Here is a 25,566-nt window from a genome sequence, read left to right on the forward strand (position 1 = left end):
TTTGGCTAATCTTTATCAAAATCTGCTATGTGCTAAAGACACAACCCGGAGAACACTAGACATAGAGATTTATGATTGTATTCAAAGGTTCCTTGAACAGGTGGTGTAACAGCTCCATGGTTCCCTGGAAATTTAAGGCCAGTGGAGAAGGAGCAAGAATATTCAGAATCTCAAGGCTGAAGACACAAAACAGCACTGTCTATGCACCAAAAAAATGGACCACCTCATAAATTATCAATCTGCTGCCCTTCCAATGACCATGTGCACCATCAGCTTGATGGGGGGGGGAGGGGTGATTTCATCTGTAGTTCTTGAAACTGAGTGATTGGCTCTGGTGACGAGCAAGCTAGCGCAAGTAAGTGATTAGCTGTTAACCTCTCAGGGCTGTAAATAATCTTGTAATTTGCCATGCAGAGGCTCCCTCCTCAGAGAAGAAAAACTACTCCCCCAAACCTGAGATAAGAGCAATGTTATTACAACAGCCAGTTCCCCAGGGGTTAGGGTCTGAACGTGGTTATGCTCTGCAGGCTGCTGCCTAATATTCAGGCACCAGTCAGGAGTCTCTGGCAGTTTTTGTCAGTCACATTTAAACAGGTATGGGTAGCAATGGCTATTCAATTTATGACGATGCTCGTGTCTAACTCACAAATACATAACATGCATAAGCACACGATAAAAGGCCAATCCTGATATGAGATGAAGACAACCACTGGTTTACTGGAGCAATACTTTTGTTACTTGTATTGTTCTCAAGGCATCCTATACCACTCAGCTCAGTGCTACATGGACTGTCAGACATAACCCTCACATCTCTACATCCCCATCGGTAGCAAACTTAACAATCTGCAGCAGTTCAATGAAGTTATTCACTACCACATCCTCAAAAACAATTAGGGTTGGGCAATACTTTATAGCCATACCAGCAGCGCCCGCATTCCAAAAAATCTTTAAAAAATACAGGTTGCTTGACTGCCAGGACATCTTCTCAAACACTCTGTACATAGCTGGTGGTTCACTGGGTGTGTCTCAGCCTGTTGTCATGGGTGAGCAACAGTTGATGCTGGTTATAAATGGTTCCTGTGGTGAGGATGGATCTATGAACTCCATGCCCTTCTGTTCAAAATGCCCAGCGTTTACACCTTTAGCATCCATTACACTTAAAAATTCTCTCATCTTTTTCTCTGTATTGATCATTTTTGGCAATATTCCACAACACTAATTCCAAAGCATCCTTTAAACAAAATCATAGCAAACACATAAAACTGATAAAATTATACTTTCTTCAAGAGTTTTTTGCCTATCCTGATTGTCCTGTACTGCTACATGACATATCTCTACTCCCTAGGGTCTTAGCTGTCTGCCACTGTAGAAGTCATAGCCAGAATTCTCCTCTTTCCACTGGCTAAACACCTATTCTCCCTCAAGTCTAGATGGATTCTGTCCAGAGGCACGATGGATATGACTTTTACTGCCCATCAATGACAAGTGAAATACCAGGAATAACATCAGCGTAGTCTCTTTTGACCTCAAAATTCAGTAGATCTGTGGATACACAGAAACTCACCCTCATCTTATGTCTGCTTCATAATGGCATGCAAATAATAATCTGAAATAAAACAGACTCATTTTCAAGGCAGTTTGGTGTTGAGCCAGCATATATAGGAGCAAGATAAGTGGTGTTGCCCACTGTCAGTAAAGCTTTACTGGCAACTTCAGGAAGCAGAGCAAACATGTGACAGTCTATAATGTGGGAAAATCAGCACTGGAGAGAGTCAGCAGCTTTAATTCCTGGGAATTTTCATGTCAGATGACCTGTCCTAGCCCAGGATATTTTCTTATTAGATCAAGAGGTCAACACTAATGAACATCTACAGATGTACTGTTGAAAGTATTGACTGGTTTCAATGTCTTCTGGAATGGCAAAATGAATATTCAGGAGTGAAAGTAGCTGCAAGGAGTAGTGACTCAGCCCAATACACCACAAGCACATCCTTCACCCACCCTGTATCTGTAGTCTTTATAGGAGGCATTGCTTCAAGGTAGCACTCACATCTACCATTATGAAGTGAAAGAGAGGTTGGTTATAGCTAGAATCAACTACAACCTGAATAAGTACCTAGACCCACTGCAATTCACCTACTGTCACAACAAGGTCCACAGTGGATGCAATCTCACTGGCTCTCCAATCTATTTTGGAGCACCTAGACAACAGAAAAACATACATCAGGCTTTTACTATTCACAGCTTGGCATTCAATGTCATCCCCTCAGTATTAATCACCAGGCTTCTGAACCTCCCTTGAACTGGATCCTCAACTTTCTCATTGGGAGGTCAGTCAGGAAAGACTGGTGATGGCATCTTCTGATAACATGGGTGCAGCTCAAGAGTGTGTGCTTAACGCACTGTTTGACTGTATACAGTCATGACTGCACAGCTAAACACAGCTCAAACATTCATAAATTTGATGAAACCATTGTTGTGGTAGAATCTCAAAATGATGATAAAGCAGTGTACAGGAGTGAGACAAATTGGCTTTTTGATTGGTGCCACAACATTCGCACACTCAAAATTAGCAGGACCAAGACGATTTGTGGATTTTAGGAAGGGGAAGCTAGGAGAAGACACGGCAATCCTAACTGAGGGGCCAATGGTGGAAAGTGTGAATAGCTTGATGTTCCTGGGTGTCAGTCATCTCAGAGGATATATCCTAGGTCCAATACATTGATGCAATCATGAAGACTGCACACCAGAAGCTCTACGCCATTAGGAATTTGAGGAGATGTGGTATTCAAAGACTTTTGCAAGTTTCTATAGATGTACAATGAAGAGTATTTTGACTGGTTGCATTACAGCCTGATATGGGGGTTTCAATGCATAGGATTGAAAGAGGCTACCAAGTGTGTAGACACAGTCAGATTCATTATGGCCACAACCCTCCCCACTATCAAGGATATCTTCAAGAGGCAGTATCTATCACAAAGAACTCTCACCATCTGGGACATGCCCTCTTCTTGTTACCACCATCAACAAGGTAGTACAGGAGCCTGTGAGCCCAACCTCAATGGTTCAGAACTTTCTTTTCTTCTTCATCAGATTTATGAAAAGTCCATGAGTGCAACATTTTTATTCCATTAACACACACAAAATGCTGGTGGAACGCAGGAGGCCAGACAGCACCTATAGGGAGGAGCACTGTCAACGTTTCGGACCGAGACCCTTTTATTCTATTAATTGTTCTCTACATTTATTTTGTAATTTATATTAATTGTATGCCTTTAGCATTGTACTGTTAGTGCAGAACAACAGATTTCACATAAGATGGCAAAAATAAACCTGATCCTGATTGGTATGCCAAATGAAACAGGAACTATTTGAAATCTATTATAGAAAAGGTAACTAATTTTTTTCCTCAAAGGTTTCCAAAGTACAATATCCCTACCAAGTACAGAAATCCATAGGCTGCAACTATTCAAAATAGAGAAGGAGAAACCTGAAGTCAATTCACAGGCAGCTCATGAAAACCCAGCATAAAACAGAAAAAGTCCACCTCTCCAAAATTGACCATCCACAGGAAGTTTGCAAATACCACACCACCTTTAGGAGCTTCAGCTCCAGGAAACACAAGCAGGAACAGTTAATTCACAATTCCATGGACTGCTGAGAAGAGTTCACTGGTGGTTGTAAATGGAAATGAAAACCTTGGAAGTTAACTTCGTGCAGCTTGTGTTCAGAAAAACATGGAGAAGGCATCATACTACTTGGGTTCAAAACAGTAGCAATGTCACTTGTGGAGTAGCAGAGGTGGGTATTTTGAGTGTTCTTGGCTTAAGACAGTAAGATCATGCCACATAAATTAACTACTATTCAACTAACATCATGTCAATTACTACTATTCAACTAACATCATGTCAATCCTGACAGGTTGCCATTTGCCAGATACCTTGAACCCTTTTGTACACTAATTCACTGAATGCTGATTATTGCTTATGGGGGAGATAGGACAGGACAAAGTGCTTCATCAAGCACCTTCATCCACCTGTCATAACAGATAGGATCTTCCATTGCCCTGCCATTCTAATTCCACTTCTCAATCCAACACTGACATGGAAGTCCAGAACCTCCTTTACTGCCAAGTTGAAGGGAGATGCAGATTAGAGGAACAACATGTCATACTCCATTTGGTAGACTCCAACCTAACAGCATCAACACATTTCTCCAACTTCCATAGCCACTCCCCCCTCCATTTCCCCCCTCACCCGCCACTGTTTTCCCTTATCCCTCTGGCTCTTTTACCACTTCTTTTCCCTGTATTGCTCATCACCCACACCCTCCCTCTGGTTCCCCATCTGCTTCTTATTCAATGGTCTACTGTCCTGTACTATCAGAGTCCATCTTGTTCAGCCCTTTGCCTCTTTCACCTATTACCTCCAAGCTTCTAACATCATTTCCATTCCACCCCCACCTACATACTTGTCCCTCTCACAGGATTCACCTGTCACCTGCCATCATATGCTACTCATCCCCCGCCCCCCCACTAGCTTTTGTCCTTTCTTTTCAGTCTCAATAAATGGCATCAGCTCGAAAGGTTAATTGTTCATTTCCCTCCATAGATGCTGTCTGCAGTCTCAAGTCTCCATAAACAAATAAGGATGGAGTAGAGAGTACTAATCAATAAGCTTAAAAAGCTGGGCATCTGTACATCCATCTGCAACTAAATCCTTTTGTCCAGACACCACAACCAGTGCAGATTGGTAGTAACCTCACCACTGGCAGTCAACAAAGGCGCACTTCATGGTTGCGTGCTTAGCCCACTGCTCTACTCTCTGCACTCACGACTGTGTGGTTAAGGCACAGCTCAAACACTAGCTACTAATTTGCCTATGACACCACTATTGTTGGCAGAATTCTCCTTGTCACCACCTAACAAGTGGGATATACTGGCTGGTTGAGTGATGTCACAACAACATCAGCAAGACTTAGCAACTGATTGTGGACTTCAGGAAGAGCAAATCAGGAAAATGCACAGCAGTGTTCATTGAGGGGTAAGCACTGGAAAGGGTGAACAGCTTCTACTTCCCAAGTGTCAATAAACATCTCAGATGATTTAGTCTGGGCTCAACAGAATGATTCAAACAAGAAAAAGTCATGCCAGTGGCTCCAGCTTATTAGGAGTTTGAGGATATTTGTTGCGTCAAATCCTCCAGCAAATTTCTACATATGCACAGTGGAGAACATTGACTGACTACATTACTGCCTGGCATGGAGACTCCAATGCACAGGATTACAAGACATTACAGAGGATTGTAAACTCAGCCAGCTCCATCTTGACACAATCCTTTCACCATTGAGGATAATCATGAGTGCCTCAGGGAAGAGGCATCCATCTTAAAAGGAACATCACCATCCAGGACATGTCCCCTTCTCATTACTACTGGTGGGAAGGAGGTACATGAGCCTGAAAACCCACAATCAATGTTTTCGATAAGAGCTTCTTCCCTTCCGTAATCAGATTTCTGAAAGGTCCACAAAACCCACACTCACTATTTTTCTTTCGATTTATTTTTTGTAACCCATTGTAACTTTTGTCTTACACAGTACTGCTGCCACAAAATAACAAATTTCACAACATATGTCATGATAATAAACCTGATTCTGAAGTTATTGGTCAGCAAGAGATAGAAGTGCACTTATTTTGTAATGAGTGCTGATTCTAAGAGCATAAGCTTTTATCGATTAATAATTTATTTACTGTACCAATATTCTACAAACAATGATGTAAAATTCCACAGCCAATTCTAGAGCTAGGCCGTCATAGTAAAAAAAAGGATTTAAATGATTAAAGCCTAAAATATTGAATAATGTGGTTAATTTTACTTAGGATGACAGTTTGAAACAGGACAAATGACACAATCACAAAATATATTTGTAGCTTTGGCCAGTGTTCTGATTTTGTAGAAATGGGAAAAAAGTTTGATTGAAGATGTTTAAATAGTTACGACGTTCTTAAATTAGTCATCAGGACAATGGAAGTGGTAAGAATGGGTAATTGAAGAAAAGTTTTCAATATTGGTTATTGTAAAAGTCAACAATGAAGGATGGATGGACAATAGTTTAATTGCAATGATGTCAACTGTTCATAGACGTGTCAAGAACAGCTTAGTAGCATATATAAGTAGAGGAAGAAAACAAACAATTTTAAGGTGAAATGGGGAGAAAGAAAAAATGATGCTTGATGGCAATACAAATAGGCTAATGGTCAGTGAAGGAATCCACTCTAGAGGTAGAAGTGAAAAAACAAGCATAGCAGTTCTCAGAAGAGATAGAACGAAGACTATGCAGGATTGAGGATCTGAAGCAGGAGATGGAAGATCTTGTCATCATTAAAAGTCTGGTAAACAAGTAGCTCTTCAGTAGTGAGGTAATAGTGACAGCACTTTCCCAATGCAATCACTGGAGAAGCCAGTACCCTTTTATCTCCTGCTTTCCCACCATCCTACATGTCCTTCCAAATGAAGCGTTAATTTCCATTTAGAATAGGATACCTCTGAAGTAGGAGCTCTAAATCAAGAAAGCAACAATTTCTCCTGCACAAAAGCAGCAATGTTTTAACATTAAGTTTGATCATTTATTAATTTGGCTGCTTAGCATGAGCTATTTCCTGCCTTATTTTCACAATGGAAAAACTAGAATTCTTCCAGCCAAAGCTGTAATTTTGTTGAGCAATAAAATAGCTGGGAATATGCTTAAGAAAGTTTATAACTTTTTGAAACTCCCTTATGAAAGTTGTGTGACAATCTGCAAGAGGATAGAAAATAATGTATATAGATTGAGCATCCTTTATCTGAAATGCTTGGGGATGTGACCCTAGTCTAAACATGAAATTCATTTACATTATATATACAGCTTATACCTATACTCTGATGGTAATTTTATATAATATTTCAAAAAATTTTGTGCTGTAGGTGGTGACTGCTCCAATACCATACTTTTCTGTTAGATGGTGCCAACAGGGCCCTACTCAGGGTATGTGAGGTCACTTCTCAGAACTGTGGTGTGCAGACCTGCCTATCACCTGGGAACCTTCCCACACCTTGTGGAATTTTCCTACTGTGGCATTATGTCAGTGCTCAAAAAAAAGTTTGGATTTCGGAGGTTTTTGGATAATCCGTGTTCAGCTGTGTTCATGGGACACAATTGAAATACTGAACTGAAACTTTTGATTATTTGAATATAATTCTAAAAAGGCGAAACAAACTTACCACCAATAGTACTCTCTTGGTATTCATGGAACTGTCCCTTCACAAAGCGAAGTACTAAACTAGATTTTCCAACAGCAGACTCTCCAAGTAGAACTAGCTTGAACTGGCAGATTTTGTTAGCAGCAGCTAATCCATTGGGTCTCACTGCACCTCCCCGATTTGCCATGTCCTAATTTGTCACCAGAATCGCTTATTCCAAACTAGTATTCAATCCTCGTTTTATTAGTTTCAGGCTACAAGAGAAAACAGGACATTTTATGAAGTAATGGCAAACTTAATTAAATCAATTACTATTTCACATTCCAATCTTACTGTTTTGCTAGATTAAGATTAACAATTTGCCCGTGCTGCAGCAAAATATGAAAAGTATAAAAATTATTCTGAAAATCTATTACAGGGAATACACAACAGGTTATTTTTTTTTGATGAGGACAATCCCAAACCCAAAGCACGTAACAGGCCCTAAACCCAGACAGATAAAAATCAAGCCAAATTATTTTCCTTCTACCAAGATGTTCTTCTCTTAGTTATCTCCCAAAAGACAACTTTAATTATTCACTTATTTTAAATGGGTCAAAAGACCATCAATAACTGTTCTTATTATTTCCTGACAGTAATTGAAGAGTGAAGATGTCAAAAATTTAAAATTTTTAAAGCTAAATTAGAAAGGATAAGAGGGAAAAGAAGAAAGCAATTCATTATTTCCAAAGAACATTTACTTGGCAACTTTCGCTTACATGGAAGGTGGTCCTAAAAACTATTCTAGAGAATTCAAAAACTCATTTGACAGTTGCACTATCTTGTGCAATAGAGAGAACAATATGACCCTTTTTCAGAGTGGATACCCATTGGTTTTAAGTACACTGATGAAAATCAGCTTTGAAATAAGTGCATTCAAGTTCCAATTTTGGTGCAGAAAAAAACATCAAGGTGTAGCGGTGTGCTACACGCAGCGCTAAAATTACGACACGGAGTCGGTAACTGCAGTCGAAGGAAAAAACTTTATTCGAAATCTTCAGCCTCACTTTTAAGCCTCCCTCAACCTGCCCCCCATGGCGCAGAGGCTCCAAAGCTCTGTGCTCGCAAACCCCCGTAGGCTATCTAATTGTGAGTCGGTTCGGATGTGCCAGGATATGGGTCGCCACAAAGGTATATTTTAAAAAAAATCAAATTTACATAGTTTACACAACTGATAACGTTATCTCAAACCCTAATATCCAAGCATTCAATTTTTGAATACAAGGCTGTGATAAGATCTAATGATGTTTTTAAAAAAAACTTGTATTAGATATTTGTCTGAGACACGAGATGCTGGAAATCCAGAATAACACCTACAAAGTACTGGCAATCAGCAGGTCAGGCAGGATCCATGGAAAGGAATCGTTGGTGTTCTGTGCTGAAACATTGATTGTTTAATCCTTTTCATTGATGCTACCTGACCTACTAAGCTCCTCCAGCATTTTGTATGTATTTGTCTGAGACCTATTCATATTTACTTAATCCTAACTTGTAACCTTCAGACTACAGCATTCCCCATCCAAAAGCAACTACCGTGAAATGTCATCACTAGCAATTCCACCTTCCTCATGCACACTCCCCTCCCTCCCCTCATTACTGAATCAACTGCAGTACCTTAAGATTCTGAACAATTTTACACCAAACCACCTCATTTATTTAGTGGTGTGCTTTTCAGTTTCTAAAAATACTGAGAACAATTATATTATTTATTTTAGGTGCTCATTATGCTGACCTACAAAAAGTCTGCTTAAAATACAATATGCTGGACCTGATACCAACAATTAAAAGAAAATTGCTCTATATTCAAGATGTAGCAAAATTAATGAAATGTATTATATTAATTTTGATAGTCTTAGATTCTTTAATTCTCAAAGTTTCTTTTATAGTTTTCAAGTCTGGTGGAATTTAATTATTATTTGCACAATATTGCTGCTTAGTTAAACAAAACAGACATCTATGTTTCAAGCATATGCTTTCTTTGATTCAAATTAGTCATACAAATAACATAAACTAGCATTTTTGAGAGCTAACAATACAGCCTGTTTCCGGTTGTAAAGTTCGTGTTCTATGTTTTTATTTTTAACCTTATCATGGTCTTGACCCATGCAGTATATTCTAATACTAAATGCTTAACAGACCCAATTCATTATTTATTACTAAACATGCTTATGGTCATGATCGGAAAAATGGATTAGGCCACGAAATGCAAAAAAAATCTTAACTGAATCTGAATAAATTGATGTGAATACTGGCCCAATCTTTATAAATGCTATGGCATGCTACTTTTAGAAGAGAGCAGTACAGTCCCTTCTGCCCACAACATTGTGTTGACCTTTAAAAGCCAATCTAACCCCTCCCTCTCAGTCATCCATTTTATTTTCATCCATGTACCCGAGACTCTATAATGTCTCTGATGTATCTGTCTTACCACCACCCCAGCAGCACCTTCCACACACTTCCACTCTATTTAAAATATGTACCTGACATTCCCCCTATACATTCTTCCAATCACATTAAAATTATGCCCCCCCCCCCTCTTATAAGCTATAACTGCACTGGGAAAAACTCTTCAGCCATCCACTCGGTTCATACCCCTTATCCATCTCTATTAAGTCACCTCTCATTTTCAGTCAATCCAAAGAGAGAAGCACCAGCTTAGTCAATCTTCATATGACATGCTCTCTAATCCAAGCAGCATCCTGGTAAATCTCCTCAGCACCATCTAAAGCTTCCACATCCTTCCTATAATGAGGCACCAAAACTGAACACAATATTCTAAATGGTCTAACTAGTTTTATAGAGCTGCAACATCTTACAGTTCTTGAACTCAATTTCCCCAACATTATATGCTTTCTTAAACATCCTATCAAACTGCGTGGTAACTGCCTGGCTAGATCTTTCAAGACAATGATTTTCAATGATGTTACTATTCAAAATAACTTTAAAGCATTAACCAATATTATCAACCACATACATTAAAACATTTTGACCTGCTGAAAATTTGCAATATTTACTGTTTTTTTGTGACAGTTAACATTCAGAACAGGTAGAAAAATCATAATCAGAAACAGGTTTAATATCACTAAAATATGTTGTTAAACTTGCTGTTTTGCAGCATCAACACAGTACAATAATTAAAACATTTACATATTACATATATACTAGTACAAAAAGAGAGCAAAAATTGTAAGGTGGTTTTTTTGGGTTGTTTCATTGTCCATTCAAAAATCTGCTGGCAAAGGGGAAGGAATTGTTTCTAACAAATTGAGTGTGTCTTCAGGTTCCTGTACCTCCTCTCTGATGGTAGTAACAAGAGAGTGTGTCCTGGCTGACAGGGATCTTTAATGATGGAAGCTGCCTATCTGAAGAATCACTGTTTGATGATGTTCTCGATGCGAGGAATCCAGTGCACGTAATGGAGCTGGCTGAGTTTGCAGCTTTTTCAGATCCTATGCAGTGGCTCCTCGATATTTAGACAACCAATTGGAATGGGCTCTAAAGAACATCTGTACAAATTTCTTAGTCTTTGGTGACATATGAAGTCTCCTGAAACTTCTAAAATATAACTGCTGACACGACTTCTTCATAATTGTATCAATGTTGGTCAAGGATAGATCCTCAAAGATGCTGACATAAGGACAGGTGCTTGTTTCCTGGACTTCACCTTTCTGAAAATCACAATCAATTTCTTGATCTTACTGATGTTGAAAGTAAGGTTATTGCTACAACACAACTCAAGCAGCTGATCTATCTCACTCCTGTACACCTCCTTGTCACGAGATTTTGACAACAGCGGTGTAATTGAAAAATTTATAGATGGTGTTTGAGCTGTGCCTAGCCACACATATCATGGGTATGGAGAGAGTAGAGCAATGGGCTAAGCACCCATCTTTGAGGTGTGCTGACATTGACTTTGGGCAAGAAGATGTTATTTCTGATCCGCAATGACTGTGGTCTCCTGATGAGCAAGTTAAGGATCCAGTTGCACAAGGGGATACAGAGACCCAGGGTTTGAAGCTTGATTAGTAGTGCTCAACACTGAGCTGTAATCAATAAACAAAAGATTGTAGGTATTACTGTTGTCCAGGTGGTCCAAGGCCAAGTGAAGACCCAACAAGATGACATGAGCTGTAGACTTATAGTGGAGTAGGCAAATTGCAGGTCTAGTTCCTTGTATAGGCAAGAGTTAATTCTAGACATGCCCGACTCTCTAAGCACTTCGTTATACATTAGATGTGAATGCTGCTCTTCTTGGGCACAGGTACGATTGACACCTTTTTGAAGCAGGTGGGAATCTCCAACTGTAGCAGTGAGATTGAAGATGCATAAAATGCAGTGATTAATGTGATATTTATCTGAAATTGATGCTCTTCAATTTGTTTTATAAATATAACCATTTACAGTCAAAATTTAAAATTAAAAAATTAAACAGTGGAAGTTAACTCAAGTGTTTAATATGCTGTAACATATAGGACAACCACATAGCTCCATTACATTTTACTTCAGTTCAATCACACTTACACTGTTTTTAAAAACAGATTTTTTAAAAAATCAGTAATAATACTGGCAAACCAAGTACTTCATAAAATTGCTAATTAATAAGGCCTATCAAGCCACAAAAATATTTGATCATTCTAGCCAATGCCCTATTACCAATGATGAAATGATCAAATTTAAGCTTGTGCAAATAGCAAGATAGAGAGCTTATAGGACAGGAGATTAATATCCAGATGTTTCTACTAGTAGGAGAATCCTGAATGTGGGAAAATCACCATAAGATGGGGGGGGGGGGGGGAAGGGGGGAAAACAGTGATAATTTAAAACTGAATTGCCTGGGAACAACTTTTTACAGAATAGGGAAGTCCCAGAATTTTTTAACCCAAAGTTTGTTGAGGTTAGATCAATGGTATTATTTAAAGTAAGATATTTTTGAAAGATCAGGGAATCAGGGAATTGACTACTATAAGTAAGACACAGAAGAAATTTGCCTTAGTACAGATTACTTTGAATGGCAGACCAGGCTCAAATGGCTGAATGGTTTACACCTACCATTTTTTTATATATGACCTCCTCTAACAGCGGGAAATTAAAAGCAGCCAGAGTGACAAAGGATTAATCAAGTGCTGAGGAAGCATTAGCATAAACAGGTTTCCAGAGCAAGTGACAAATCAGGATAGAGGTGGGACGAATTTTCAAGGTGGAAACATATCTTGGTGACATCATAGTCCACAGTTCAGTCAAACATAACACCAATATTTAGTTTTAGATGTATCCAGGGAGGGTGGCAGATTCAGTGATGAACGAATGGAGTGTGTGAATTGAACCTAAGGTCACACACGTCTTTGGTCTTTTCAATACTGAGAGGGAATTTAACCAAATACATGAGGTTAGACCAATAGCAAAATGCTTACTGTAAGAAAGGCAAGGCAAATTGTTCCTGGTAGTTTAAAGTTACGTAAAGAAACATTTTAAGCAATAATGAGAAAAACTGAGATGAGATACTGGACAAAAATCCACTTCATGACTATTATGACCCACCAGAGCAGCATAAACACCAACTGAGATTATTTGAGAAATAGCCCCAGTATCCAACACTACTTAACACCCTGTCACAATTCAAATTTGACAAATGGCCCATGGGTATTTTATTAAAAGTTTACGGGAATAATAGAATCATTCGTTCCATTGCTCACAGAACCCTTCAAAAATCAAAGTAAATGTATTATCAATATGCATATTGATATCATATACAACTCAGTTTCATTCTCTTGTAGGCATTCAGAGTCGATATAAGAAACAATAGAATTAATGAAACACCACACCCAACAGGACAGCCGATGTGCAAAAGACAAACAATACAAATACAAAAGGGAAAAAAAAATAAACGAGTAGTAAGTATTGAGAACATGAGATGAAGAGTCTTGAAATTGCGTCCATAGGTTGTGTGAACAGTTCAATGATGAGGTGAGTGATGCTGAATGAAGTTATCCCCTCTCAAACAAGAGGCTGATGGTTGAGGGGTAATAAATGTACCTGAACCTGCTGATGTCGGTCCTGAGGCTCCTGTACCTCCTTCCCGATGGCAGCAGTGAGAAAACAGCATGGCTTGGATGGTGCGGGTTGTTGCTGATGGATGCTGCTTTCCTGCAACAGCGGTCCATGCAGGTTGTGCTCAATGGTGAGAAGACTTTTCCTGTGACGGACTGGGCAGTATGGGAAAGCCCTTCCCAGCACTGAACACATCTATACATAATTGTGTGATAGGAAAGCCACATCCCAGGATATGCTCTCTTCTTGCCATCAGGAAGGTGGTACAGGAGCCTCAGGACTTACACCACCAGGTTCAGGAATAGTTATTACCCCCTCAACCATTAGGATTTTGAAGCAAAGGGGATTACTTCACTTGAAATGTTCTCATAACCTATGGACTCACTTTCAAGGACTCTTCATCTCATGTTATCGATATTTATTGCTAAATTTATTATTTTTTTCTTTTTGTATTTGCACAGTTCGTTGTCTTTTGCACACTGGCTGAATGCAAAAATTGGTTCTGTTGTTAATATTCTATAATGGATTTAATTGAAAACCATAGACATAGGGCAAACCACCCCCCCCCCCCATTCTTATACTAATTCAAGAGCAAAAAAAATCTGCAAAAATGAAAATAGTGCATTGAGGAAGTCATGGCCATTTACAAGATCACTAAAAACAAGAAACTGGCTGATTATAATTGTTTGGAGCTTCCACAAAGTTTCAATTAACTCATTAGAAGCAAATCAAAGAATCTTAGACATCAAAGTTACCTTTTTGCTGATTGATAAAAAGGATTGATGTTTATGACTAGAACATAATTAGTGCTTCCAGCATTTTCAGGTTTCTAGCTTTCATTCACTCAACGTTGTCAGTTAACATACCAAGAAACCACATCCACGCCATTTATCTAATTCTCATCACAAACTGCACATCATATAAATTGAAGTCGGACAATTTTACTTCAATAAACTAGGGCAGTAATTTATTCATTCGAAGGGTATGGACGTCACTGTCCTTTTAATGAGATTAAAATATCCCACAGATAACTCACGAATAGGTTTAAAATATGTCAAACGACAAAAATCACGATTTTCTGTGCGACTGGCGTTTATTTACTTTTAATTACTTGCGTTTAACTGATTACGAACATGCATTGAAACATTTGTAGATCTCTGGGTCACTGGAATAGCAACACTATTCTGACCCGTCTATGGATAAACCCACCACCACCAGTCGAAGTTTAAATTAACAAGTAAAATTGAAACCAGAAAAAGATCTTGGCTCGGGTTGCGCCGCTGACGTCATTCCTGCCTTGCAACAAAAACATTGGGGCCCGGGGCAGCATCGAGGAAGCCGGCCCTCAAAGCGGCCTGGCCGCCACCCCATAGCAGTGCCACTTGCCCCAGTCAAACCCCGCCCACCCCTCAACACTCGTCCCCGGTCTCCCTCTCTTCCCCCCCCCCCCAACTCACCCCACCCCGACAACCAGTCGACGCAGGCGGGGAGACGCCATTTTGCCTTCTAAAATGCAGCGAAGTGAACGCAAGCGTCAATCGGCGGAGAGCAAGAGGGTTGCGCCCCTGGTACCTACCTGACACCACCCTCCTCTTTCCCGATGTGACAGAACGCCGAGAGCTGAGCAAGCTTACCGGCTGAAGGAGGCGCTGCGCTTTCCGGTCGGTCGGTCGGCCGGCCGCTCCCTCCACCCGATGGCTATGACATTAATGGGTGTCCAGCGACTGCCCGCCCGAGCGCAGCGCCGCGCCGCACAAACGCCCGCCTGCACCGGAACTCATTCACACGCCGCATCACCGCCTCCGCTGCGGCGTCCGCTTCCGCCCCGCCGACGGCTCAGGCAGCGGCGACATAGGCTTCAGGGCGCCTGGGGGCTTTTTCTGTAACCTCAGCTTTAACTTTTAACTTCGGGATTCAGAGGAATTTGTAAGCGCTGCAGCTGCGAATCAACCCCGCCTAAGACTGTACACATGGGTATGGTTCAGACTCTCGATCTGATCCGTGTGCGATGCTTACACCAGCTCTGCCTGTCTGGACACCCCCCCCCCCACCACCACCACCCCCCCCCCCCACCACCGCCACCACACACACACACCTCATTTTCCTGACAAATGACCAAAATGGATACAAGTTTTCAAGTCTATTGTCAACTGACTGTATACACACTGACTGTATACACACTGACTGTATACACACACACACACAACCAAACAAAACACTGTTTCTTCAGACCACAATGCACCCACAAAACATATATGTAACACGTAAAACAATATTACCATAAATACATTAATAATACATAATTCAAAAGGCATGTAATGGGCAGCACAGATAACCAGTAAACAGCTCGCTGACCTAGTTATGGGACCTCAGTGGTGGCAGGGTATTCTTTAGTCTCACAGCCTGGAGGAAGGAGTTGTTCCCCAATCTGGCAGTGATAATTCTGAGCAACTGTACCTCCTTCCAGATGACAGGGGGGTTGAAGAGATAGTGGGATGGGTGGTAGGGATACTCAAGAATGCTTCAGGCCCTTTGTATACAGTGCTCCAGGTTAATGTCTCAAACGGAGACAGGGAAGCCCTGGAGATCCTCTCAGCTATTTTTACTATCTTCTGTAAATTTTTGCTGTTCGATGCCTTGCAGCTTCACACAATGATGCATCCAGAATGTCTCTCTCGACGGTGCTCCTGTAGAAAGTTGTTAGAATGGGGGCAGGAGCCTTGCACACCTCAATCTCATCTATTGATGCTGCCCTGCCTTCTTTACTAAGGAGGTTCTCTTCACTCTCTCTGTTTCAGAGCTGTTGATGTGCAATGGAGAGGGGTTGACCTCCTCCTTCCTAAGACCTCTTTGTCCATGTTGAGACTCGTGCTGTTCTCACACTACCTGCCAAGCCTCTCAATCTTCTCTCTGTATTCTGTGTTCCCGATGAGTCCAACCACTGTTGTATCTGGATGATACAGTTTGAGCTGGAATCTGGCAGTGCAGGCGTGAGTCAGTAGCGTGAACAGCTGTGGGCTGAGCACACAGCCCTGGGGTGGGGGGGGGGGGGGCACCAGTACTCAGTGTGATGGAGCTTCAAATGTTGTTGCTAACTTGCACTAACTGTGGATCTTTCTGTCAAGATCTAGAATAGAGGGCTATGCGGTCGTGAAATTCTAGGCAGGTCCTGGAGTAGGTCACATGGTCGGCACAACCTTGTGGGCCAAAGGGCCTGTAATGTGCTGCAGATTTTCTATGTTCTATGCTTCTAACTCCAAGATCCAGTTAAAGAGAGAGTTTTTAAATCCCAACAAGGACAGTTGCCTTATGTTAAACACCAAGCTGAAGCCGATGAAAGAGATAGTTTTCTTGGTGGGACAGGACGGAGTGGAGGGGTGTTGTAGTAAGTGTCTAACTTAGTAACTAATTTAGGGAGTCAGGAATTGAGAGTTTATTATTACAGTGGCGCTCCCCCCCCCCGCCCCCCCACTAGCTGCAGTGCAGCTGATGATGCCACGGTGCCAGTAGAACTTAAATCTAATGAGAGGAAATCATTATTTACTCTCTGGGATAACATGGGTGCCGTGGAAACAATAAACAGTGGAGGTGTGCTGCAGTGCAGAGGGCCAGGTGCACACTTCAGGTAAGTATTCGCCACTGTGTGTATGTTTAGTGTCTGCCACTTTGAGTGCTCTGTTTAGATAAGTATTTGTAACTGAGTGTATCTCAAAATACTTAGTGACTGTATTGTCCTGTAAATAAATATTGAACTTAAGAGTAGTGGGGGTCTTCTGTCCCCACTCACCGAACCCATAAACCTGATTACACACAACTGGCTCTGCTGCAAGCAGGCTTTGGTGATTGACAGAAGATGGATATCTTTAGAAAGAAAAAGAAGTCAGAGAACCCCTCCCCCCATGAGATGTTGCGATTTGGGGGTCTCTCCAACCCACTGGCCAACCATCAGAGAGTTCTTCGCTAAGGAACTGGTGGAGCTGGGAGGGAGGTACAGGCAGAAACCAGGGGAGCCCCTCTGCCCTCATGGTTACTGAGGGGCTGCGGAAGTGAGATTATCTAACTGGGTGGTGGGTGTGCTGGGTGGGGGCTGGCGTCCCACTTTGCGATTAACAGCATCCTGAAAGTGGCACCTGCTGCCCAAGGGGGTGATGATGGCCATGGGGCAGTGTCATAGCAGCAGTTAAGGCCAGGTATCCCTCACTCTTCGAGTGGGATTTGCAGCCCCAGGTGGAGTGGAGGAAGGGAACGGAGCCTTTTACCAGGGGGTTCTGATCACAGAGGGATCTATCACAACAGTGACAACCCTCAGGAGGGTTTTATGTTAACCTTGGCCACAGTGGGGTATTTAGTTAAAACAGCAGCTCCCAGTTTAAAGGGAGTGGTGCTGTCCTTATTGACGCCAGCGATAGGAGGTACAGTAGACGCCACTATCAGATTATTGAAGGGATTAGAGTACATGGGGGGAGGTCCCTGTTGTCAGGTGCTCACTGCTCACTCTTTGCTGCACTGAGGCTGAGTCTGTGGCCTGCTCCAGCTGCTCTGGGCTCCATGACGTTTACTCTGCTGTGCACTGAGGCCGAGGCTGTGGCTGTGGCCTGCTCCGGCTGCTTAGGGTTTCGTGTCAGAGGACTCACTTTCATTCTAAATGCTATTTGCTTATTTTTATTGCACAATTTGTTTTTTTCTCTCTCTGCACGCTGGGTGTTTGTTGGTCTTTTTTAAGATGGGTTCATTTGGGTTTCTTTGTTTTGTGGCTGCCTGTAAGGAGGTGAATCTCAAGGTTGTATAATGTATACATACTTTGATAATATATGGACTTTGAGCTTTGAAGCTGGAGAAGCGGTCTGGGGTGTTGTTTTTGCCGTTGCTCAGAGCTGGGTTCCTGAGGGAGCAGTTGGATGGGGTTCCCACTCCCACCCTCTATGCCATGTGGAGGGGGCACTGCCAGGGAAGGAGTGACAAGGAGGCCTTTAAAGGAGAAGGGTCATTCTCCAAGCCTTCATAGAATAGTACAGCACATTACAGGCCTTTTGGCCCACAATGTTGTGCTGACCCTCAAACCCTGCCTCACATATAACCTTCCACCTTAATTTCCTCCATATACTTGTCTAATAGTCTCTTAAACTTCGCTAGTGTGTCTGCCTCCACCACTGACTCAGGCAGTGCATTCCACGCACCAACCTCTCTCTGAGTGAAAAACCTTCCTCTAATATCCCCCTTGTACTTCCCTCCCCTTGACTTAAAGCCATGTCCTCTTGTACTGAGCAGTGGTGCCCTGGGGAAGAGGTGCTGCGGCTGTCCACTCTGTCTTTTCCTCTTAATATCTTGTACACCTCTATCATGTCTCCTCTCATCCTCCTCTCCAAAGAGTAAAGCCCTAGCTCTCTTAATCTCTGATCATAATCCATACTCTCTAAACCAGGCAGCATCCTGGTAAATCTCCTCTGTACCCTTTCCAATGCTTCCACATCCTTGTTATAGTGAGGCGACCAGAACTGGACACAGTACTCCAAGTGTGGCCTAACTAGAGTTTTATAGAGCTGCATCACTACATCGCATCTCTTAAATTCTATCCCTCGACTTATGAAAGCTAACACCCCATAAGCTTTCTTAACTACCCTATCTACCTGTGAGGCAACTTTCAGGGATCCGTGGCCATGTACCCCCAGATCCCTCTGCTCCTCCACACTACCAAGTATCCTGCCATTTACTTTGTACTCTGCCTTGGAGTTTGTCCTTCCAATGTAACCACCTCACACTTCTCCGGGTTGAACTCCATCTGCCACTGCTCAGCCCACTTCTGCATCCTATCAGTGTCTCTCTGCAATCTTTGACAATCCTCTACACTATCTACAACACCACCAATCTTTGTGTCGTCTGCAAACTTGCCAACCCACCCTCTTCCCCCCACATCCAGGTTGTTAATAAAAATCATGAAAAGTAGAGGTCCCAGAACAGATCCTTGTGGGACACCACTAGTCACAACCCTCCAATCTGAATGTACTCCCTCCACCACAACCCTCTGCCTTCTACAGGCAAGCCAATTCTGAATCCACCTGGCCAAACTTCCCTGGAGGGGAGGTAGTGTTGATGTTTCGGGCCAAAACCCTTCATCAGGAGTGAAGTGGGGGGAGGGATAAAGTAGAGAGCTAGGAAGTGATAGGCTTGCAAGGAAATGGGCTAGGGGGAAGGTGGAGAATTATGGGAAATAAAGGAGAAAGAAAGGTAGGGCTGGGGTGAGATTATAGTGAGGAGGGAAAAAGGAGAGAGAAAGAGAACCAGACTAAAATAATAGATAGGGATGGGGGTAGGCAGGGGTATCAACGGAGGTCTGTGAGTTGGATGTTCATGCCGGCAGGTAGGAGGCTACCTGGACGGGAGATAAGGTATTGCTCCATCGACCTGCATGTGGCCTCATCTTGATGGTAGAGGAGGCCATGGACAGAAATGTCAGAGTGGGAGTGGTCTGTGGAATTGAAGTGTGTGGCCACAAGGAGATTCCGCCACTGCTGGAGGACCGAGCGCCGGTGTTCGGCGAAACGGTCTCCCAGTCTGCGGCGGGTCTCCCCAGTGTATAAATGGCCACATCGGGAGCCATTATTATTCAGGGGAATGGCTATAGGGGTGCTCTGCACTACCTGTCTACTCTGCTTCGCTTTCCCCCCTTGGACTGTCACCCAATTACCTGCTTCCAGCAGCCTAGGTGTGACTACCTCCCTGTAGCTCTATGACAGCCTCATTCTCCCTTATGGGTCAAAGGTCATCTAGTTGCTGCTCCAGATTCCTCACACAGTCTTCCAGATCACCTAGCCGCAAGCACTTCTGGCAGATGTGACCCTGCGGGAGAGGGGAGTTCCCCCAAGACTGCCACATCTCACAGGAGAGGCACATCACCATCTCAGCAGGCATTGTAAAGACTAACTGGGAACAAGCTCGTCCTCCGCCTCTTCTCGTCGAAACCTCTCGAGTCAAAGCCTCAAATCTCCACTCCTTCACTAGCCCACTCACTCACTGGCCACTTTCCAATGAGGGCTTCTCCTGTCCTCTGCAGGATTCCTCGCATTCTGCCCAGAGTTCCTTATGTCCCTTGCCGGAGGCTATACAAAAGAGACTCCAGCGGCAGCAGGTGTTGGGCGATGGACCACCCACAGAAGGCAGGGCTGATTGAGCGCATGAATGCACTATTGAAACTGCAGATCAAGTTATTGACCCCCACCCACACCTTTCAGGGGTGGCTGAATATATTAGAGCACTTGAACTCCTGGCCAGCAAGCACTGGGGGGGTGGGGGTAGATCGCTGATGTCGCAGCACTTAGCAGTGTCGGATCCTCTCAAGGTGGAAGAGATGGAGCTGGAAGAGGAATCGGGGAAGGTTTGAGCCACTAGAGCAGGGAAGGTTTGGCACAAGGACCAGGGAATACATGATGGGTGGTGCTACGGGGTGAACAAGGGATAGTCTGTCTCAATACTCAGCGACTACCCAGAATGAGTTTGTGTCTCCCTTCTGTACAGAAAGGCAAAGTGGTGAATTCTGACAGCAGTGCTTATGATGGCAATCAGTATGAAATCCTACAACACGTTGTTATGGATGAAATATAAGTATGGGAATCATGCCAACACTTCAGACTTTTGGATCTGCATACGGGCACCAACCTGTGCTGCAGAAGGGATGCCGCTGATACTGATCCCTTTAATGAAGAAGGACAGGACTGTTGGAGGGAATTGTCCAGCTTCTCAGTTCTGGGTATTCTGTTTTGGGGGAAGCTGGGAGGGAGTAGAACAGAGATGAGAAGGAATTTCTTTAGCCAGAGAGTGGTGAATCTGTGGAATTCATTGCCACAGGTGGCTGTGGCTGCCAAATGATTGGGTATATTTAAGGTAGAGGTTGATAGATTCTTGATTAGTCAGGCATGAAGGGATATGGGGCAGGAGATTGGGGCTGACAGAGAAATGGGGCAGCCATGATGAAATGACAGAGTTGATTTGATGGGCCAAATGGCCTAATTCTGCTCCTATCTGCTTATGATCTTATTCCAGCCAACCTGGTCCATTGTATGCGAATGGCCTTAAAAAAACTCGAGTCTCAGTAACTCCCGATAGAGTAGGTAATTTAAAGGCTGATACTTCCCACTTGTCTAAAATTTGTCTAATCTCAAGGTACTCAGAGAGTAATCCCTCTGCCAACAGGGAAGAGGATGGAGTGTTGGTGCAGGCAGTACAATGAGTACAGGTCCAGTCAGTCAGTGGATACAGTGAGTGTGAGCAGGAGCAGTATCCTGGGATGATTGTGCCAACACCAAATTGTGCTGTAAAGGTGGGCACTCCCTGGATGCTAAATGGTATAATGTATATGCTGTCCCCCGGCCTACTCGTGTCTTCCTGCAGGATGGAACAGCTGTTGCTATCTGAGGGGCAGAGTATCAAATACCCACCGCCTTAATGGCCTGGATGAGCACCCTTCCCATGTGGGTCAGTGCAGTAAGAGGTGTAACACAAGGGCAGAACAGTTCTGGATGATAGACTTTCCCCTGTATGGTGCAGCCAGATTTTCCCAGGAACTGGTATGCATGGCCTTTGTGATGGCAATGCTGGCAAACAAGACTGCCATAGCACTCAAGCATACAGAGGTGCTAGAAAATCAGCTGAGATGATGGCTATTTGCACGGCGACCTTGGACTACCTGCTTACGGAGAAAGATGGCACCTGAGCTGCGATTGGTCATGAGTGCTGTGCCTGCAACCCCAATGAATCTGAGAACATTACTCACCTGAATGATCACGTCCCGCCGTCAGTACATAAGATCAGGAATGTAGGGAGCCAGTTCCGCAGGGAAGTTGCTGGTCTTTTAAGACATTGGAAGCTGGTGCACTGTTGTAGTACACTGACTAGTAACTGTTGGGCTGATGATTCTGGGTATAATAGTGTTATGTTTTGTATGTAGTACGGTGGGGGTCCGTGTGGGTTATACTAGCCTGTGGGCTAAGTGTCATGCTGTTGTGTCTTTCAAGGGGTGGAATGTTGCAATAAGTGTCTTACTTACCCAATCATCAAACGACTCTCCCCATGTAAGGGGCATTGTGGCCATTCTTAATAGCTGTCATGTACTGATGATGGCACCAGTAGAATTTAAATTTAGCTCGCGGTAACCACTCACTCTTTTTGTTCTCCAGGTCACCATGGGCCGATTGGCGGTGCCATTAGAAACAGTAAACAATAGAAGTGGGCTCCAGTGTGTACTTTAGGTAAGTATTTATAACTATATAATGTTTTGTCCTGCTACTTCAGGTGCTCAGTTTAGATAAGCATTTGTGACTGAGTGTAACTCAAAAGGGTTTACAGTACTAAATGTTTAGTGTCTGTTTTGTACTGTAAATAATTACTTAACTTACAGGTAGTGAGTGTTTTCTGTCCCCACTCACCAAACCCACAAAACTGATCTCACAAATTAGTTTTAACAAATTGGGATTTTTTTTAATGTAACAGATGGTTGGCATCTAGAGTGCACTGTCTCAGTTTATAGTGGAGACAGATATGGTTATAGCACTTAAAAGTAAGTTGCATGAATATCTGAAAGGGAAATGTTTGTGGGGCTTTTGGGCAAGTGTGAGGTAAAGGGACGAGCAGGACTGCTTTTGCATAGTCACAGAGTGGCTTCAACAAGCTGTTTTCTATGCTATAAGATTTCAAACATTGATCAATACTATTGTGGCTAATTTGTTTCTCGATCATAAAACTGTTTTCTGGTCTGGTCTCTGCAACTGTTGATTCCAAGATGTTACCTAACAAAGTCTTGAATTTACATTCACAGCTGTCTTATGTAGAGAATTTCAAAGATTCACAGAGGAAAGGCCTCCTAACTCCTGTCACTGAGTTCTAAGCACCTTATCAGAAAAAATAACCTCACAGGCTTCTGGCTTGTCTCTCAGAATCTTATATAACAATGAGATCAGCTCTCATTTTTTCAAAACTTCAGAAAGTACAGATCCATTCTGCTCTACCTTTCTGGTAAAAACATTCCAGAACTTTCTATTCCTTCCTATTTTCAGCCTAGTAAACCCTGATACTCTGTCTCTGTCATAAATGTATTGTTCCTTAAATAAGATCAAAACTGCATGCAGTACGCTTGTGGTGGCCTCAGCAAAGCTCTGAAAATCGATAGTAAGACTTCCTTATTTTTGGGCTCCACCCTTCTTGCAACTAAGCAACATTGTATTTGCTGGTTTAATTAATTTGTGAATCTGTATGCATTTCTTGAAATATGTATTCACAAATCCCAATAGTCCAGCTGCATTTAAGCTACATTCTACTTTATTTTTCTTTCTACCAAGTGGATAGCCTTACATTTCTCACCATTATACTCCTGTTGTCCATTCAATTAACTATTTATATTACTTTTCAGAAACTTCATCTTTTGTAAGTATGGTAGATTCCTGCTAAATAGGACACATCAGACCAGTGTATTTTGGCCCAATAAAGTAGCTGCTCCTATTAATATGGAAACAGTTAAAAAGGTATAAAAAAGACAAACTACCATTTGACTGAGTTAGAAGTTATTTGTTTAAATGAAATACAGAACAGAATTAGAACACTATCAATGATCTTGCAGTACTTTCTGTAGTTATTGAGAGAGGAATTCATGCAGTGTACACAATGAACAAAATCAGATTAGGCACCTGGTATGACTGCCTCCATACTACACCACTCACCCTTGCCTACTCCAAATCTTAAATTTTGTTGTAACATTTCAAGATATTTGTCAATACCTTCAAATTCTTTGTAGTTCTTATCTTGCTGAAGTCATGAAATCATTTCATTTTCACTTCCAGCTGTTTTTGGCATCTCCCAAGCCTGAATACTTGAAACTGTAGCGAGGAAAACTGTTCTGAATTGTCTTACAGCTTATTTCTCATCAACTATTAGTGACCAAATCACTGCTTTTTGAACACAAGCACATACAACTCGTGCTATTTTGCTCTTAGCACAGTGGAGTATCAAATGGTTACATAAGTGCGAGTATCTAATGTTAGTTAGAACCCGCTTGGCAACGGTCTCCTGCCCCAATTAAGCAGCATAGTGTCCCTACTAAACAAAAGGAATCCCAGCAATATTCACAATTAGATTTTATACTTTAAGAGCCGACACAAATGGCTGCCCCAATTTACTGATGGCCTAATTAACTGGAATCCACTGTATTATTTTCCCACATTTCTTTAGATCAGAGGAAGCTTGAATACATTATTTTGCAATTCATTTAAGTTATTGAAATAGATTGTAAATAATTGAGGTTCAGCAGTCATCTCTGTGGCCCTTCATAATTTACAGTTAGGCAACTAAAATCTACCTGCTTAATCAAACATATAATATCCATTGACAGCTTATTTCAATCTTACATGTGGGGTACATCCTTTAAAAACCCAAGTAAAATTGTTGAATACAATTCCTACTCCTTACAATCAACAGTTTTACACAACTTGTCTTTTTGTGACTCCAGACCTATAATAATGTCTTGGTTTTATTTTGTCATTGAAATGATTTACACAAGCTTGGGCCACTATGACAAAAATACTGAGAAACACATTAAGGACAAGTCATATGTTTGGATAGAACTAGGGACACTGAGTAAAATCCTTTGACAAAGACTTGGAAATATGCCAAGCCTTGTCTTGTGCCTAATGGCTGTCCTTCAAATTGGTCAGGCAAGAGCCTGATACACATATATAGAATCATATGTTTCATTCAGCATCCTAGAATTGTCCATTGCAATCTTTCTGTATATTTTATCTGATTCAGGGATGGAAGAACATCATTTGGAAGAACCAGTGATGATAGCAAGGCAGAGAATGATAGGCTTTGTTGTCTATTACCAAAGACAGCTTTGTAGTATCACCGCTACATCTTGAATGAAATGTACCAGAATTAATCTCCAGAAAATGGTGGGACAACTAAAATGCAGATAAAACATACCTGAAAACAACCTCACCAAGTATGTATACTCTATATGTTTGTTCTCCCACCAATCTACTTGCCCTAAATGCATCTGTCCATTGCAATACTGGCAAAAATGACCACCACACAGTCCTCTTAGTGATGAACTTCCATTATTGCACATTGTTTTCTGTGTCTCTGGCACCATGTAAAATGAAACAGACTCAACTGAAGTGAATGGAACTAAATACTCTGTTAAGTAGTACAACTACTGTACTTCCCTCTCTATCATTAACACTGAAACAAAAGAGTTGCA

General features: G+C 42.1%; 1 protein-coding gene and 1 long non-coding RNA gene across 3 annotated transcripts in view; one reads left to right on the top strand and one right to left on the bottom strand.

The window, feature by feature from the left end:
- Positions 1–15,108, bottom strand: part of rab5aa (RAB5A, member RAS oncogene family, a) — a 46,397-nt gene extending 31,289 nt beyond the window's left edge. The window contains exons 1-2 of one of the 2 annotated variants that reach the window (XM_059972342.1): positions 14,960–15,108; positions 7,260–7,492 (exon numbers count right to left, since the gene is read on the bottom strand). In XM_059972342.1, coding sequence (XP_059828325.1) covers positions 7,260–7,425 — 166 coding nt within the window. In that variant the 5' untranslated portion in view covers positions 7,426–7,492; positions 14,960–15,108. Of the gene's footprint in view, positions 1–7,259; positions 7,493–14,901 lie in introns of both variants that reach the window. The other variant, XM_059972343.1, reaches the window with a different exon arrangement.
- A 52-nt stretch (positions 15,109–15,160) lies between these two features.
- Positions 15,161–25,526, top strand: LOC132395555 (uncharacterized). The gene is made up of 3 exons (XR_009512669.1): positions 15,161–15,299; positions 22,496–22,567; positions 25,116–25,526. It is a non-coding gene; the product is annotated as an uncharacterized LOC132395555 (long non-coding RNA).
- Positions 25,527–25,566: the final 40 nt, after the last annotated feature.

The sequence above is a fragment of the Hypanus sabinus genome, chromosome 6 (assembly GCF_030144855.1).
Source record: "Hypanus sabinus isolate sHypSab1 chromosome 6, sHypSab1.hap1, whole genome shotgun sequence".
Lineage (NCBI taxonomy): Eukaryota > Metazoa > Chordata > Chondrichthyes > Myliobatiformes > Dasyatidae > Hypanus > Hypanus sabinus.